Source organism: Lagopus muta, chromosome 1 (assembly GCF_023343835.1).
Source record: "Lagopus muta isolate bLagMut1 chromosome 1, bLagMut1 primary, whole genome shotgun sequence".
Classification (NCBI taxonomy): domain Eukaryota; kingdom Metazoa; phylum Chordata; class Aves; order Galliformes; family Phasianidae; genus Lagopus; species Lagopus muta.
The window spans coordinates 191302956-191317069 of NC_064433.1; the positions used below are offsets into that span (position 1 = coordinate 191302956).

The 14114-nt window shown below is 45.1% G+C and overlaps 2 protein-coding genes across 4 annotated transcripts in view; one reads left to right on the top strand and one right to left on the bottom strand.

Moving 5' to 3' along the window:
- Nucleotides 1-7465, top strand: part of LOC125696817 (glycerophosphodiester phosphodiesterase domain-containing protein 5-like) — a 33888-nt gene extending 26423 nt beyond the window's left edge. The window contains exons 10-16 of one of the 2 annotated variants that reach the window (XM_048952954.1): nucleotides 138-288; nucleotides 929-1153; nucleotides 1792-1949; nucleotides 3365-3512; nucleotides 4542-4624; nucleotides 5889-5971; nucleotides 6557-7465. In XM_048952954.1, coding sequence (XP_048808911.1) covers nucleotides 138-288; nucleotides 929-1153; nucleotides 1792-1949; nucleotides 3365-3512; nucleotides 4542-4624; nucleotides 5889-5971; nucleotides 6557-6588 — 880 coding nt within the window. In that variant the 3' untranslated portion in view covers nucleotides 6589-7465. Of the gene's footprint in view, nucleotides 1-137; nucleotides 289-928; nucleotides 1154-1791; nucleotides 1950-3339; nucleotides 3513-4541; nucleotides 4625-5888; nucleotides 5972-6556 lie in introns of those variants that run through there. The other variant, XM_048952965.1, reaches the window with a different exon arrangement.
- A 1391-nt stretch (nucleotides 7466-8856) lies between these two features.
- Nucleotides 8857-14114, bottom strand: part of MYO7A (myosin VIIA) — a 96224-nt gene continuing 90966 nt past the window's right edge. For both annotated transcript variants that reach the window (XM_048958640.1, XM_048958648.1), the window contains 4 exons: nucleotides 13704-13820; nucleotides 12768-12851; nucleotides 12179-12298; nucleotides 8857-11195 (listed from right to left, as the gene is read on the bottom strand). In XM_048958640.1, the coding sequence (XP_048814597.1) occupies nucleotides 11106-11195; nucleotides 12179-12298; nucleotides 12768-12851; nucleotides 13704-13820 (411 nt within the window). In that variant the 3' untranslated portion in view covers nucleotides 8857-11105. The remainder of the gene's footprint in view (nucleotides 11196-12178; nucleotides 12299-12767; nucleotides 12852-13703; nucleotides 13821-14114) is intronic.

The window sequence follows — 14114 nt, forward strand, 5'->3', positions numbered from 1 at the left end:
TATCTTACCCTCTGTACTGAGGGAGGTCACACAGCTATGTTTGTGGTGGCCCTTGTACTTCTTCTCACCTAGCATCATCTTCACTTGTGCCCTAAGTGAACTGCACTCAAGTGACCTGAATTCTTGCTCTCCAACAGCTACGATGGTGTTCCTTTTCTCATGCATGACAGCACCTTGAGCAGGACAACCAACATCAAAGAGGTCTATCCCAATGCCACTGCTCAAAATGCAGCCTTGTTCTCCTGGGATGCCCTGAAGGAGTTGAATGCTGGAACATGGTTCCTAAAGGTAAGCACTGTAAAGGACAATCATCAATTTGTTGTAGAAGATAAACCAGCTGGCTACTACTTATTAGGATGAATATTAGAAGGAAAATTTCTGGTTGAGCCAGAACAGAGTCAGTACAGATAACTTAAGCTATAGGGTCTTCTTGTTTTGTACAGTTGGCTTTTAGGCTTTGGAGACCTGTTATATTCGGCTAGTGGATTTTTTTTTTTTTTTTTTTTTGTGGCTTTTTATCATGGCAGCAGCAGAACTGACATGCTGGAGAAAGAAGATATCAGCTACTTAGAATCATAGAATCATAGACAACTTAGGTTGGAGAAGAACATCAGGTCATCGAGTCTAACCATTGACCTAACACAATTGTGCAAGGTGTTGTGTGTGATGTAGCCAACGTGGTGAGGCAGAGAAGCACAGTAGGGCTACATGAGAACTAGACAGTTCAGGTCCCAGGAGCAGTGCCATTACAGCCTAGATTAGTTTTCCTTGTTTCCCAGGTAGAAGGGCTAAATAAAATCGAATATCCTGCTCTGTTGAGGACTGATGACAAACTTTTTCCTCCACAGAGCTATGACCTGTTTGCATGCAGCAGACTCCCAGATGCAACGGGCTGATTGATTTCCTTTTTGTATCTGCTTGTTTCTAGGACAAACCTTTTTCATGCATGGGCTCCCTGTCAAGGGCAGATCAAAACCAGGCAATGAATCAGTCAATTTACAAGCTAAGTAATTTCTTACGCCTCGCAGACAGTCAGAATAAACTTGTGATATTTGATCTCTACCGTCCTCCAGAGAAACATCCTTACAGGAATTCATGGATCAACAGAACCCTGGAAGTCATCCTCAACGAGTCGGGGATCAGACCCCACCTGGTAGGGTGGCCAATCTTCATATCCCATTCTATTGCTCATTGAACTGGGACACTGGGGTCAACACTGAGCTCTTTCATCATTGTGATAATTGACAGTCGACTCTCTGCCACCCATACTTATATTATATATTGCATAGAAGCTCCTGGTTTAAGTTAAAGCAGCTGGAAGCATTCATTGCCTTCCTCCTTCCCCAGGCAACACTTTGCTTAGGATACATGCTGAATCCATGTGGACCAGGTTATGTATCCACTGATTTCCAGAGAGTTAAGCTGATCCACGTCTGCTCCCATGCTGGAAAAAAGGGATAAGAGAATACATTCCGTTGCCTTTCCCATTTAATAAAGCTGCTTTTTCATTCATTTCAAACACTGCAACTTTTGTTAGGCAATGGGAAATGTTCAGTGATTTCCAGTTGATAAGAAGGAACACTGAAGACCGATTTCTTGATGAAAATGACTTTTGTCAAGAAGCAAGTTTAAACCCAGCAAATGAATGTTCTTTGATCATCGCAAGAAATATGTAATTTGACAGGCTGGGTTAAGCCCCTCAAGCCCTTATCTTTACCAGATTTGAGCAAAGAGCATGGCAATTACTAGTTAGTTCACTGTGAATTCACAAGGTCCTCTTGTTGTTTGCAGGTCCTGTGGCTGGAGAATGACATGAGGTCCTTTGTTCAGTCTGTTGCTCCTGGCTTCCAGCAGACCATGGGCAATAAGGCCCCGGTTGAAGACCTGTTGATGGACAATATTGTCAAACTCAACCTGGCCTACACCGAAATGTCCAGTGAAGATATTCGGTAAGTGGAAGTTTCAGCTCCAAGAGCAGTCTGCGTGCTGACTAGAGAACGTTTGCTTCGTGTGTGTCGCAATGTCTCCCTCCAGTGACCAACTCTGGGATCGATAGCATTTTAGAAAGTACTCCTTGGGAGTAAGCAGCCATCCCTATTGCATTTTGGAAGTTAAGGGCTTTAATTCACTGCCACTGCCGACCCTGACTGCAGCCAAGAGGTGGCATAACTGAACCCCAGACCCCTCCCTACCTAAGTCCAAGTCCGTATTTAATCAATCAAGGTCATAAAATCATAGGATCATTAAGATTGGAAAAGACCTCTAAGATTATCTAGTCCAGCTGTACCCCATCACCAATATTGCCCACTGAAGCATGTCCCTAAATACTCATCTACATGTTTCTTGAACACCTCCAAGGATCTGGGGAATCTTCTGGGTAGAACAAAGTATCTTCTGATTTGCTGTCCTTTTACACGTGCCATCCCCAGCATCTCTAACACTGAACCATGAAGAACAAACAACTATTAAACCTCATATGGCCTCCACAAACACCTGAGTGAATCACAGAATCACAGAATCACCAAGGTTGGAAAAGACCTTCAAGGCATGATGCTGTGGTCAGAATCCATCACCCTTTCACAGATGGTGTTTTGGAGACTTAATTTCTTGTCACCATAGCTACAGTGCTCTGCTGCTTGTGATACACTAGTGTAATTTGTGCAAAGGAAGGCTGCATATTTATTGCAGAAGTCTCTATTTTCTTCTATTCCATTAAAACCAAGCCTTAAAAGCCCACACTAAATATCTGACTTGTCCAACTCTCCTTTTGTAAATAGGACTTTTTGTCCTACCTATGAAAATACTGACATCTAATTAAAAGTAACTAAAAGAAAAAATTGAACCCTTTCGATATTAATAATATTCATGTTTTCTTTTCACAGAATTTAAAAACCTAGCAGAATTTAAATTTAAAATTTAAAAACATTTAAAAACAGAATTTAAAAACAGCAGAATTTAAAATCCCCATCCCTGGAAGTGTTCAAGACCAGGTTGGATGGGGCTTTGGTCAACCCAGGCTGTGGGATGTGTCCCTGTCCATGGCAGGGGGTTGGAACTAAATGGGCTTTAAGGTCCCTTCCAACCCAAGTCATTCTATATCAGTTATGACTGATTCATATGCCAGAGGGATAAATAAAGTTCTACTCTTTCAGACATGAGTTACATTTGCCTGCAGCAGACCAGATACTCTGTATTAGTTAATTGTTTTCAAATTGGCTGGCTGGGCTTCCTGTTTATTCCTTATTTAGGTCCTAAAGCAAATATTTCCTATACAGATCTGCCATTTCTCCTTGATTCAGCCCAAAGGAAGTACTAACCTCCTTGCTTTTCTTAATGAAGGCAATTGCCTCTTGGTCTTTTAAAGGAAATACGCTGAGGCAAACATCACCACCAATTTCTATGTGATCAATGAGCCCTGGCTCTTCTCCCTGGCCTGGTGCTCCGGGGCACATTCTGTGACCACGAATGCTGTCCACATGCTGAAGAACCTCAGCCAGCCACTCTTCCTCATGGTAAGCAGTAGTCCTCCCTTGTTCCTGAGGTACAAAATGGGGGTAGGATGCTCATGATTACCTTTAGAGATCAAGGGCCAATTCATTCATGGACATAAGTCCGATTCTTTTGAGCCACTGCAGCTACCATCATTCTCAACTCCTGTTTTTTCATGGCCCTTAGAAAAGCACTCTGGTTTGTTGGACTTAGTGTCTGTGAAGGAAAGAAAGTCCTAGTGAGACTTATGTAAAGACAAAGGAAGAGGGCTTTGAGGGCACATGTGGTTATTGCCTGACAATTTCAATTTCTGAGATTCTAAGGAATCTTACTGCACTCAGGAGTTCCTAATGTCCAGGAACTCCTGCATTCTTTTTCAAACTTGGTCAGATGTCACAAGCCAAAGGGAAAAAAGCATAGAGGCCACCCTTCCTTGCTGGGATGAGCTTTTCATGTTGCTTTTCCATCCTCTACTCTGCCTCTGACGATCTGAAGGGCTGAGGAGTGCCATGTTCTCACCACAGAGTCCCTGCATCATACCACTTGGAATAACTAGTTTCACACTCTTGAAGTGGGTTTTAAAACACTACCATCTCTCATCCAGAAAACTAAATCATTTTCACCCCTTCTGAGGGTGGGTGAGGTTCAGTCTGTCCTCATGAGGGCAAATCCTAGGCTTAAAGAAGGAGCCACCCCCAGCCCCTCAGTGGTATTCACTCAAGGACAGTTTTGTGGGGGAGGAACAGATGCCATCAATTGATATTAATGTTGTAGGGACGAACAAGGAATCCCTGGTGTATTCACTGCAATGCAATCCAGTCTCCTTGGACACCCAGTGGATCAATTTTTACAAAGGATGATGGCTTGGCACCTGCACCCAATGGCAGGTGACCACTTCCAAATGCTTCCAAATGCTTTAAACACCTGAAGGATATCACTTCACATGCACACCAGGGATTGACAAGGCCAAGCACTAATAAAGAGCTTGAGCAGCTTTTTTGCATGCTTCAGGATCCGTGGTGTTCAACATATCCTCTGTCGTTCTCTTCTAGACACCACGGCAGTACAACATCATGTGGATCCTGACAGACCTGATCTCAGTGCTTCTCATCTCGCTCATCTTTGCTCTGCACTGGTAACTACTGAGTTCACAGAATCACAGAATATCCCGAGTTGGAAGGGACCCATGAGGATCACTGTGTCCAACTCCTGGCTCCACTGCCTTCTAACCTGATTTGTTACCTTTGGCAGAGGAATGGAGGGATGCTTATGGTGTCCTGAAGGGTTAAAACTGCTCTTCTTCAAGAATTATTAAAAAACAAGCAAACAAAAAAGTGCCCTGAAAATCTCCAAAAACCTCTCCTGCTTGCTTTCCTGTTTTTCTTTTCTTTTGGCAACCAAGCTTCATCTACCTGAAGGATTCAATATAGACGTGGTGGGCTTAGAGTAGAAACAGAAATAAGTTATCAAAGCTGATGGACTGGAAAAGGAATTGATTCTTCTATTCTTACTATTTAGATTAGGATTTTAGATATTAGGACTTCAGACATGAGGTGGAAAGCTCTCAGTATTAATATTTGTGTCCCCCAAAGTAGTAGTTCTCTGTCTACATGTGTCAAAGTCAATGAGGAAATCCATCCTCCCATCTGAGAACATCTGAGTGTGCCCAGCACTGTGTTTTCTTTGCTTTTGTGCTGCCCATGACTTTATCTATGATTACTGGGGAAACTTAGATCAGGGTGCTGGATGCATCATGATTGGATCAGAAACCACTCACCCTGCTCTGCTTTCTGCAGTCCTGACCCAAGTCTTGCTGTAGCATCTTTCACTTTGCTTCCAAGGCTGCAGGTTGCAGCAGATGGCTTGAAATGACCACACCCATGCAATACATTATTGCCATCTCTAGATCTTCCCATCTCCATCTCCTCCAGGCTCCCTTCCCATGTGCTTCTCCATGTTGTCTTTGTATTTCCCAGAACTTTGCAGATGGTTCTGATCCATCCAAGAAGGCCCTGCTGGGCTGCCATTGCAACAAGGGTTTTCCCAGTGCTTCTGGGAGCACGGGGCCATCAGCTGTGCCTGGGGGACCTGTGTGATCCAGTTTATCAGGTTCATGAGTCCACCGAACTCACAAATGTTAAATGTCTTTGCTTAGGAACTAGTGGCTGCAAAATAAGGACTGTAATCCCTTAAATCTTTCCTAGAAAACAGGACTTAGTCATAAAGTTGACCTCAAAATGCTATTGCTCGTGAAGTGTGGATACTTAAGCATCACCAAGTTCCCTTCTCACTAAAGGCCTGAGCAAATCCCCAAATAACTGGGCAATTCCAGCCCTAACAAAAGAGAATAAGGTGACCAGGGCTACAGGGAGCTGACCCAGGCACTTTGTCCTTTGCAGGTGGCGAGAGCGGAGCTTCTCCTGCTGTGTCCATGAAGGTGACCCGATGCTGGAGAGTGGCACCTACAACAAATTCAGGACAGGTGAGTGGGTGAGGAGGGGCAAGAGTTGGATTCTGCTTGGGGAGGTTTCCGTGGAGCGTAACCAATGGGTTGGTGATGGTGCTTGGACAGGACTGAGCCCAGTGGGGCCACCAACCTAGTCAGGGACGGAGCTTGAGGTATTTAAGAGATGGATTTATACAACGAGAAAGGAGTTCAAGATGCATCTTATCACTGTCTGCAAACACCTACTATACATTAGATGCTATATTCTATAATATGCATTAATAATATGTTTTGGAGATCATGGAATCCTCAGAGTTGGAAGGGACCTTTAAAGGTCATTTAGTCCAACTTCCCTGCAATGAACAGGGACATGCACAGCTAGATCAGGTTGCCCAGAGCCCGATCCAGCCTCACCTTGAAAGCCTCCAGGGGCAGGGCATCCACCACATCCCTGAGCACTGAGATGCTTCCATGCTTCAGGTTTCTGAACCAAAGAAGCAGACAGAATCACAGAATGGCCAGGGTTGGAGGGGACCTGAAGCATCATGAATCTCCAACCCCTAGAAAAACGACCCAAGCATTTAGGACCAAGCTGTCAGTATTGTGTGTCCTCTTTTCCAGAGCTTAGCAACATGCCAACCGTCATAGCCTGATGTGGGCAGGGAGGATGCAGAGCTGCCATCTCGCTGAGATCCAGAGATCAGAGCATCACTTGCTGACTCTTCCTGCAGTGCAAATCCAGCCTGCCAAGAGGGGCCAATGAGCTTCTATGAAGAAGGAGCCATTTGTCATCACGGTCCTGATAGAGATGAGCACTGAGTTCTCTCCCTGCTTTCCTCATCATTTCATGCCTGGCAGGGATCCCAAGGGTGAAGGGGAGCACACATGAGGTTGCAGCTGTGAGCTGTGCACCACAGTGGTTAAACCTCTCTAGCAGTACCCGTGTAGTAGCCACCATTTCCCATTGAAACCTTTGACATGTCAGAGGGTAATCAATCTGAGCACCCTCTGGTCCTCCTTATCTTTGGCTGCCCATGTTTCCCCAGTCCCCATAGCCCCTTTCTCCTCATGAGTCTTCTCCAGCCCAAGATCACACCAGCCCCACCATGATGGTCAAGTGCTGGTGGATGGTTCAGCAGGGTCTGTAACATTCCTTAATACAGGCAGGTTTTTCTTTTCCTTCCTCTAATCCTTCCATTAGTCCAAATGGGACAGCCTCCTCACCCTGACTTTCAGTGAGGGAGTATTCCCCAAGAATGCAAAAGCAGTTTTGGTGCCTTGGCCAAGTAATTACCAGGGCTACAACCAAGACCACAACACTTTTCTTCATTTGTTGCATGTGAACTGGTTCCACCAAATGTCCTGTCTTCTTTTCCCTTGTGGAAGACCTTTATACCTGCTCTGTATCCTGGGATTTATTTCAGTTTTCATTTCTCCCAGTGGCTTCTGGCACATGGGGAAGGAAAACTATACTCTGCTCTGCAAAGGAGAGCTGAGCATCTCCCAAGTTTAAGCCATAAATTTGTACTTGAACAGTTAATAAGAACACTTTTTAACAATTATTATTATTTTGTAAATTGCAAGTGCAGCTTTAAATAAATTTTGGCTCTCCTAACCTCTTTTGTTCTTATTCCAGCAGTCAAGGAAAGGGGAAGAACATAGTAATCTTCATCAAAATCAGACCACAGGCATCTTTTCATATATAAGCCTCCTTATTCAGCAGAATGTTTTTGCTAAATAAACCTATATCACAAGTGGAAGGGAAGTGCGAGGTTTCAAACTTAATACTGCTGAGAAGTGCTGAACCTTTCCAAGTTTGAAATTCTCGAGTATTTTGGAGGCTAGAAATGCAAAAAGACACTAGCTTCCTCTGAAGAGAGCTGAAGGATTGCTATAGAAAAGCTCCAGATCTATAGAGCATGCAGAGGATGCTAACGATGGCGTTAAATCCCCTCCTCGTACTCTGCACCCATACTGGTTCACAGCTTTTGTAGGTACCACCCAGCTGCAGATGCACGAGCAGAAAAATGAGAGCTGAAAGTGTTTGGACTGGGTGGTGGTGTGCTCCACGGGGTGCTCCAGGTGAAGGATGTGGTTGGGACAGTCTGTGGTCCCTCGACTGCTGTCGTCTCCTCAGCGTGTCCCAGGCTGACCCATAATAGTCATCCTGAGCTGTGTTGTGTCTCAGCTACACAGCTATTTTTGTTGTTTCCCAGCAGCTAGCACGTCCTGGTAACACCATTAAGCATGTGGCTGTTGGTCTGAATTCCACACAGAAACTTTTTATACAATCATAGAATCATTATGGTTGGAAAAGACCTCTAAGATCACCAAGTCCAACCCCAACCCACGCCCACCATGCCCACTATCCATGTCCCTCAGTTTCACACCTCCGTAGTTTTTAACATCTCCAAGGATGGTGACTCTACCACCACTCTGGGCAGCCTGTGCCAGTGCATTACCGCTCTGATATTTTTCCTTATACCAATTTGAAGTTCTCCTGGTGCAACTTAAGGTCATTACCTCTTGTTCTCTTGACCCAGCACTTCCTATATCCAGAGATTCAGCTCAAAAGTTGCTTTTGTGGAGGATCCAGGCCTCGTCTTAGAGGATGAACAGTGGAAAATCCCAAGGCTCCAGGGGGTTTTGCCCAAAGAGATTTCACTTATCATAGAATCATACAATCAGAAATGTTGGAAAAGACCTTCAAGATGATCATGTCCAATCATCAGCCCATCACTACCATTAAGTGATGTCCTTAAATGCCAAGGCACACTGACAACATGCTCCCCATCACTGGATACTCTCACCAGGAGTCCCACTACACAAAGAGAAGTCCTTTCCCTAATGAAGGAGAGCCCTGATCCCACTCTTCCACCCCTGGAGGTACCACAACCACACAGTGCAGAACAGCCTCCCACAAGCCACTTTATGCCTTTTAATTAGAGTATTTCACTTGGACATATGTTTTTGCATGTTACATTGTTCGATGTAAATACAAAGAGGCCAGCAGATGCTAATACATATGACACACAGGCACACACACACACAGAGTCCCAGCACCCCCAAAATGGTAGGATGTATGGGAGGCCAACGGAGCTGTGAATGAGGGGACAAGGGAGTTCAGAGGGGGAGAGCTCCCCAGGACAGCTCTGAAAAACATTTCTACAATTTGTACTGAGCTTGTGGGGAGAGGCAAAGATGGCAGGAAACTCAAGAAAGTTGTGGTAGTGGAGGTAAGGATGATGAAAGCTTGTCTAGGAGTGAGTGGGATCCCAGGGCCAGACAAATCATGGCAGCTAGGGAGGGAGGAGGAGCATTGGAGATGGTTGCTGGGGAGACAGGGCTCCCAGTGCAGCCTTAGCTGGTGTTACCACGATCCCATCAACAAAGTGCCACAGGCAAGGAGAGGGTGAAGGAAGGGGATCTCATGGCAGCTCTGTCCAGTGGTGAATGTCTCTATGCAGCACTGTGTTTGCTTTGGGGGAGAAACCAAGGTCCAGTGTCGCTGCTATATCCCAGCCACATGCTTTTGTCCTTGTGGTTTAACAAGCAGTGCCATGGTGTTGAGGAACCGAGCCCAGCTGAGCTCCAACAACACAGGATACCATACAGTATTGACTCCTATGCGTGCAGCTGAGCTCAGCCCAATGCACAGGACCAAGAGAGTTCTCCCACATTTACTGGTAGCCACTCAGCATTAGTGACAACAGCATCAGATCTTGGTGGACGCTTCTCCTATCTCCCAATACCATGTGCCCAGGCACCTGATCCTTTGAAGCCTGGACTTTGGAAAGGCACTCCATGCTCCTTCCCCTCTGTTCTCCCACACACAGTGTGGGTTAGCCTCCTCTCTGCTGGCAGGTCCCATCTCTGGTCCAGCTGCTCCACACTGCATGCTGCTGGGTGGAAGATGAGACAAGCACCCAGCAGATGAGTACGGTCAACCAAAGACAGAGAAAAGCCCACTGAGACCAAGGGCCTGCCCTGCCTCTGAGTGGTCCAGGCTCCAGCTGGGGTTGGTAAAGAACCATTTTATACAGTGACACACACAAAAGCACAACAAAATCATTAGCTAATCATTAGCTGTTTCCAATGTTGATGTCCAAGTCCCTGTTAAGGTCAGAATCCTTTCTGCACATGGGCTTGGCCATAGTCTTCCAAGAGTGGGAACTCTAAAACCCCCACGTCCATATTGAAGCTTGTGGAAAAGATCCTCACAGGGTTAATTTGTCTGAACATGAGGCAAAAGGAGGTAACTCATCTTCCACGCTTCACTTCCAGCTAGGCTCTTAATTGGGACAGATGTGCCTTAGATGCTGGCAGTCATGTTTCCAGGGGAATCCTTGGTGAGGGATTGTCCTTCAGGTCGCCCTCAGCCCCAAGGCATTGTCCACATATCGGCACAAAATGCAAGATTTCTTTCTTTTTAATATTTTAAAAAATAAATAGAAGAAGAAACAAAACTTTAAAATTTGTTCTTTAAATATTTCCAGCATTGCACAGACAGCACTTTAATGTTCTAACATGTTCAATCAGTGGTTTGTTTATTCTGGTTCCTAGTTAAAATGTGCTCCTCCCAGCCTGCTTTCTCTTTCTGTCCTTGAGAACACAGTGTATACTTTTTTAACACCAAAAAACAAGCCCTGCTGTGTTCATTGGACACTTCTCCAGGATGGATTGGGTCTTTGCTACTTGTCTTCAAACCTAAAGTGTCCATAAGCTCACCAAAAGGCATTAGAATCCCAACTGTTGTCTCGTCACTTAAAAAAAAAAAACACAACACAAACCAAACCAAGCCACACACACACACACACACAAATCCTCTTCCCAGAGCCTTTGTGATGCCAGCCATTGGGTTCAGGCAAACCTCCTGCCAGAGTCTTTTTGCTCAAGTCATTGTTTGAGAGCAGTGTTGTTCTCTGGAATTCTTTGAGGTCCAGGTGTAGTCGGGGTGGAGAGGAAGGATGGGAGGTCAGAGATAGTCATCTTCGCTGGAAGGGGTGGTGGGATTGGAGCCCTCAAGGTCCGAGTCCAGTGAGCTCCCTGATGGTGTTCGGCTCATCTTCCACATCTGGGAGGCAAAGGTTCTCCCCCAGCTGCATGGGTATCCCACAGCCCTCAGCTGCTTAATTAGCCCCATGGCCACGTGCCAGTGGCTTCTTGCAGTTCACTTGCTACCCTTTGCACTCCTCTGTTTGCTCATGGCTGTTAGCATCTGGCTGATGTATGAGGTCAGAAGATCATCCATCTTGTAGCCCTGGTGAAGAGAGAGAAGTTCTTACATATCCTTGTAGCAAAACTTAATCTCTGGCTTATTCCCCATCAACACACTTGCTATATGTTATATTTACATGAATCCGGGTGTACTTCCCCCTCTTTTTTCCCCATCTTTTCCACCATTTTCTGACACAACGATAAAAGGCCAAACTATTTGCAGTGTTAAACTCTCTCAGGATGCTACTGATGTTCAGAGCTTTGGAAAGGGAGTAGATTTTCAAATGGGCAATGATAAACAGGATGTCCAAAATTAATAACAATAAACCTGGCAGAAATTTTTATCCTGCATTCTTTGGGTTTAAGATTTGCTAGGCAGTTGTTTTTTTGTTGTTGTTGTTGTGACTGTTAGTAGGGACAAGATTGACAAGAGTCCTTTGTGAAAATACACCCCTTGAACCCACATCTGCCTTCATAGAATCATAAAAGTTGGAAAAGACCACTAAGATCATCTTGTCCAACCCCAACCCATCCCCACCGTGCTCACTAACCATGTCTCTCAGTGCCACATCTTCATGGTTCTTGAACACCTCCAGGGATGGTGACTCCACCACCTCCCTGGGCAGCCTCCTACTGTAAGATGTTATGCTTTTCGCTCTAATGGCATGGAGAAGAATCCCATGCTCATGCAATGGTAATGCCCGAGCAACCGAGGCTTGCCTGTAGCTTGATCCCAAAGAAAGCCCTGGTAAAACCTTGCATGAATGCACAGGCACAGGTGAGACCTTACATACCTGACACATCCCAACACTTGATGTCTAACCCATATTTAAAAAAAGGTGTTATGGAGATAGTAACCTTACAGTGTTGAAATCCAGAAGAAACAAACAACTATGGGGGCTCATTTACGAGACCACCTGCAACTCAGAGAATCTCTGAGACACAGCTTACTGCAAGCATTTAATTTTGGCCTGCCAATGTTGGAATTTGCTCTAAGTCTGTGCCATAATCTTCAATCCTCCTTACCAGGGATGTCTCGCAGAGCAGCTTGCTTCCCCTCACCAGGTTGCCGATCGTTATATGGAAGTACGTGTTGCCACTGCTCCAGTTGGAGATCTTGGTGAAGGGGTGAGTGATGAGAATATCCTGGTGGGAACACAAGGTTGACAGTTAACACACAAGAGTCTCAACTTTTATGAAGTTCATGGGGACCTTCCATGCCCCTGTTCCCTTTCCTTCAAAGCACACTAAGGATGTCTGTTGAAATATGGCTGTACCATGGCCTCATAGGAACAGTAGTGAGGTGCAAAACTGTGGAACCTCCAGTGCTTGTGGAGGATGGCTGTTATGGAAAAGCCACATGGCTGGTGGAAGTACCTAGTAGGACATCATGTACTTCAGCTCTAGTCCTAACGTCTGTGAAAAGATTAATGAAGGAGGATGTATATTCTCCATTTACAGAGCTCAAAGAGTTGCTGCTCACTGTTCTTCTTCTCCAGGATCTTTTCTGGCTATTCAGCTGTTCAAACTAGGCCAATGAGATCTCCTGTATCTCTAAATAACACAGCCTTTGGGCTGTTGGCTCAAGGGCATTTGGTGAAGACCTCAGTCTTACCTTGGTTTTGGGATCGATGAGGCTGACTCCATGTTTATTGATGGCAATTAGAAGGATTTCTGGATAATTTGGCTCTGTAGTTTGCTGTTGGAAATGAGATGAGCTGATCAAAGGAAGTGTCAAGCAAAATCATTTCTTTTTTCCTCTCTATCTTCTCCTGCCAGCATCTGCTGGCTCATTAACTGCTATCCAGTTAATGATTTAAAGATAAACATAGAAACCTTTAGGGTATTAGTCGTAATTACCAAGGCCTGTCATAATTACAGATCTCCTATGTACCTGATAATTGTGTGAGCTATAGAGAGTATGAAGTTCCTTGTTCCTCTTCAACATCTCCAAAAGTCAAGCTATCCCACCATTAGAAAGGAAGAGCTGGGGCAGGATGGCAAAGCCCCAGACTTACTATCTTCTATGCAGTCCCTTTGTCTGGGACTCTGCTCCTGCTCTTGACTGCTGCTGTGGACCCTTTGGCCAATACTAAGCTGTTCTGTCCTTTTCTGATCTTTACTTTCAGTTTAATTAGTGCTGGTAAACACTTCTTCCAGCCCTGTGCCAGCATGGGATGTACTCCTGGATTTGGTCCATGATGTTTGCAGACACATCATGTGGAAAACTGCATGCTCTCTTTTCCCCTCACAAAACAGAACGGCTCTTGCCTCTTCAGCTGTACAGCTGTGAGGACAGACCCAAAGATGACTGAGATACAGTGGTGCTCTACAGTGTCTCAGTACTGTAAACAGATAAGGCAGCCACAAATTACTGTATCAACCCTTTACTGATGGAGAATCTCACATTCTTTCCCTGTTTCATCGGAGTAGTCCCAGTCCAGTTCAGCCCAGATACTGGGACAACCCTGCATGCCTGGAACCTCCCCATGATAGGGAACCTCTGAACTTGGCCCAAAGCTGTCAGGGAAACTCCAAGAAGGACAAGTACCTTCACTTCAAAAAATGCTGATCCAAATGTAGGCCACTTGAAGATAATCTTTAGGAAGGCAAGCTTGGCTTCTTCTCTTGTTTTGCCTGCATGCTTGTTGTAGTATGCCACAATGGACTGCAACAGAGAAGACAGTAGAACTGGAGAGTCTGCACTGTCCACTACCATGAAATTCTTCAGGGAAGGAGCAACATGCCACGAACATGGACTATCCTACCAGAAATCATAACTGCTTCACATAGTAATTTGGCTTTCACTGAGATCCATTAACAAACCACAGTGTATGATAAACCTACAAACAGTTCTCTCTGCACTAAATTCTAACCTACAGAGTGTTTTTTGGCAAGTTTTGGGATAGCCACCAAGAAGATAGCTAGAGAAGTGTTCATTCCAGTCTCTGCACCAATGAAT